Source organism: Labeo rohita, chromosome 21 (genome assembly GCF_022985175.1).
Source record: "Labeo rohita strain BAU-BD-2019 chromosome 21, IGBB_LRoh.1.0, whole genome shotgun sequence".
Taxonomy (NCBI): Eukaryota; Metazoa; Chordata; class Actinopteri; order Cypriniformes; family Cyprinidae; genus Labeo; species Labeo rohita.
Genome location: NC_066889.1, coordinates 6,001,447 through 6,004,934, shown reverse-complemented (window position 1 = coordinate 6,004,934; position 3,488 = coordinate 6,001,447). Strand labels below are relative to the sequence as shown.

Below are 3,488 nucleotides of genomic sequence, written 5' to 3'. Positions count from 1 at the left end.
ACATCCTAGAAAACTGTAAGCATTGATGTAAACGGATATTGGAGCTGAAACCAAAGAAGGATGATGAATATCATGTGCAAACCTTCAAAAAACAAAGCTAGAACATCAATATATTATATACAGTGTTAAATTTGTTTCTTTTTTTTCTTCATTGAAAATGATTTCTAACCCATCTCGAAGGCTTCCAGCCATCTCTGTTGCTGTCTTGGTGATTTAAGGTCCAACAATGCATTAGCACCAAACTAATTTTGCACTAAATTTTGAACAAACCCTAGAAAATTTGACAATGTTCAAAACACTTAATGTTGTTAGTAACAACAAATGGAACAAATGGAATATTTTCTTTCTCTATTGTATTTTTAGACTTTCACAGAACGTTGCAGTGAGTTGTATGTGTGTGTGTGTGTGTACTTGTTTTTGCTACATTTCGGGGACCAAATGTCCCCACAAGGATAGTAAAACCTGAACTTTTTGACATTGTTGACCGGCCTGCGGTCCCCACAATGTTAAAAAATTATTAAAAATAGTAAATGGTGTTTATCTGAAAGTGTAACGATACAAACATGTTTTCTGTGAGGGCTAGGTTTAGGGTAAGGGTTGGGTTAGGGGATAGACAATATCCTTTGGTCAGTATAAAAACTATAGAAGTCTATGGAAAGTCCCCACAATTCACAAAAACAAATGTGTGTGTGTGTGTGTGTGTGTGTTTTTATTTTTATTTTTTATTTTTTTTAGAACTTAAGAACTTAAGGGGAACCTATAGCCTACAAACATATATAATTTGCAGAATTACATGACTGAAATAACTGTAATCTATAATCAGGTCAGCATAAAACGGAATATAATCTCACGGGGAGTTATGTATTCGTGACTGAGATTAGACTCCACTCTGCACAGAAACGAATCAATTAAACCGTCTGGTTCCACAGATAAAAGATGCTTGCCCTTGCGTCAATTAACGCGTGTGAGTCCACCAATCAGATGCGCCGTTAGGGCGCCCATACGTCGTGCCCAATGCAAATTGATTGATTTGCGCCAAGTATCCAGATGCGCATCTCCAGTGTAAGACGCGAGTGGTAAATATTGATGAAGTGGATGGATGTCCAATAGGTTTAGGAATTCCTCGCTCGAACTGCTCTGCGAACAATTGGATTAAATAAAAGATCTTATGCTGATCGAGATAACTTCATAATAGTGTATATTTGATGTTGTTCTTACACAAAAGGATCTATTCTGTAAGAGATGGCTATTAATACGGACGCCCCTCACGCGACAGATGCCCTGGGCGAGAGAGCCGCGCTGCAGTCCAACGATTTTGGAGATACTCAGAAACTTCTTGACATCTCAGACAAAGAGCTGAAAAGAGAACTAAACCACTCACCTTCTGATACACACCTCGTGAAGTGTCTTGAAGTGGAACAGAATGAACAGACTGTGGTAAACGTTACCTCGGAGCCCCACTCTCCGTCGCGGGTCAGTTTCAGCCGCGTGTCATCGCCCACGCCCGGAGAACAAGAGCCGTGTAGCTTCATGTGGGTGGCCGTGATCTCCTGCTTCTGCCCGGCCGTTCCAATAAACCTGTTCGCGCTTTATTTCGCACATATGGTAAGTAGTGTCACTGGGGTTGAACTTTTTAACTACTTTTAGAATTAAACCTAATTATTTTAGAGTTCACATTTAGTACCAATGTATGAACAGTTAATAAAGTTCTTGTTTTTGTTTAGGGTGGTTCATTGGGGCTCCTAATAGTTTATAATGTGACTCATGGGGCCACTATATGTATTTATAAGGCTTACTTATCCATGATTTTCTTTCTACATCAGGCTCGATCAATGATACAAGTGAAAGATTATGATGGAGCCAGAAGACTTGGGCGACTAGCTTTGTTGCTTAGCATCGTTTCCATTGTTGTGGGTTTGGCTATAGTCCTTTATCTGTTGATGACAGGTAAACTATCTCTGTCTTTCTCCACACACACACACACACGCACGCACAGGGAAGTAGATATCGGGTACACGGGTCCCACCCAACTCAACAGTATCAGAAATACAACCAATATTTTAATTTGCAGCTAAGTTGAAATAAGATCATGCACTTAAATGTCTCTCTCATTTCCTTTTCTCTCTCCCAGAATATAATTGGAAATCCTAGAAAATTGTGAGCATTGATGTAAATGGGTATTGGAGCTGAAACCAAAGAAGAAGGACGATGAATATCATGTGCAAACCTACAAAAACAAAAGAACAAACAAAGCTAGAACATCAATATATATTGTATACAGTGTTAAATTTGTTTCCTTTTTTTTCTTAATTTAAAATGATTTCTAACCCATCTCGAAGGCATTCAGCCACCTCTCTTGGTGTCTTGGCGATTTAAGGCTTTTATCCAACAATGCATTAGCACCAAACTAATTTTGCACTAAATCTTAAATTACATTTTTGTCTTTTTAAAATGATGGTCCACATGAAATATTACAATCAGGTATTCATATTGCTGAATTCCATACATCTGAACTCTTTGTGATTCCTATGCAAAGTGAAATCTATCAGTTTTAGTTCTTTTTTATCTATAGTGCAAGTGCATTATATTATGCTAAGGTATTGCATGTTGCAATAACAAGAATGTGACTTCTGTTCTGAGAACGAGAATTTGTTGTTATTTCTTTCTCTTACTGCTTTTTGAACTTTTCAAGACAGTGTTTTCTGGTGCTGTGAAGCTGGTGCATACAAAAATTGCCATCTTTTTTGTTTTGTTTTGTTTTATTATAACGTACATTGCATTTTGTGTAAACTGTTATAGCTTAAAAGGTTAATTTAACCCCAACATGACAATTCTGTCATTGTGGACTCACCATTTTGTCATTCCAAACTTGTATGACTTTCTTTCTTCTGAACACAAAAGAAGATTTTTTGAAAAACGTCTCTTTTTGTCCATAGCATGAAAGTCAAATGGGTTCAGATATCTTCTTTTGTGTCCCATAGAAGAACAAAAAATGACATAGGTTTGAAATGGCATGAGGGTGAGTAAATGATGACAGAATTGATATTTTTGGGGGTAAAATACTTAGCTTGTACATTTCGTTTTAGAAAAGTATTTTTATTCCTTTTCATTTGATTCATAGCCTTCTGGAAGTGCGAGTAGGATCATAAAGAAGCAAGGTGGTGCAAGATGCAAGGAATGCAGTGGGAGATGGGCTGCACCAATATGGTATTAAATACGTGTATTTAATTCGTAAGAGATGAACAAGGGCTGTATTCAACCAAAAGCACATGCATGTTGCTAATCGGTGCCATATTTTTGCATGTCAAAAATTAAACCAATCATACCTAATGCTATAGTATAAGTGTGTTTTTTGCAGATTGTTTGGAGGAGTTCCATTAGCACAGGAAGTATATATTTACTTGTGAATGTTAGACTGAAAAAAAGCTACAGTACATCCTGTACTATCAGCCATCCAGCCTCCTGAGCAACGGAGATCAGAGGAAGCA

The 3,488-nt window shown here is 37.4% G+C and overlaps 1 protein-coding gene across 1 annotated transcript; it reads left to right on the top strand.

Moving 5' to 3' along the window:
- The first annotated feature begins 1,061 nt into the window (after window positions 1-1,061).
- On the top strand, window positions 1,062-3,283 carry trarg1b (trafficking regulator of GLUT4 (SLC2A4) 1b). Its single transcript, XM_051093752.1, has 3 exons — window positions 1,062-1,605; window positions 1,824-1,947; window positions 2,132-3,283. The coding sequence occupies exons 1-3, from the start codon at window positions 1,243-1,245 to the stop codon at window positions 2,149-2,151; spliced, it is 507 nt and encodes a 168-aa protein (XP_050949709.1). The 5' UTR covers window positions 1,062-1,242; the 3' UTR covers window positions 2,152-3,283.
- The last annotated feature ends 205 nt before the right edge of the window (window positions 3,284-3,488 follow it).

Excerpts from the sequence above, each read along its gene's own strand:
- trarg1b (XM_051093752.1), top strand. The coding sequence starts at position 1,243 with ATGGCTATTAATACGGACGCCCCTCACGCGACAGATGCCCTGGGCGAG. Across the intron at positions 1,606-1,823 it reads CGCTTTATTTCGCACATATG|GCTCGATCAATGATACAAGT; the intron begins GTAAGTAGTGTC and ends TTTCTACATCAG. Across the intron at positions 1,948-2,131 it reads CCTTTATCTGTTGATGACAG|AATATAATTGGAAATCCTAG; the intron begins GTAAACTATCTC and ends TCTCTCTCCCAG.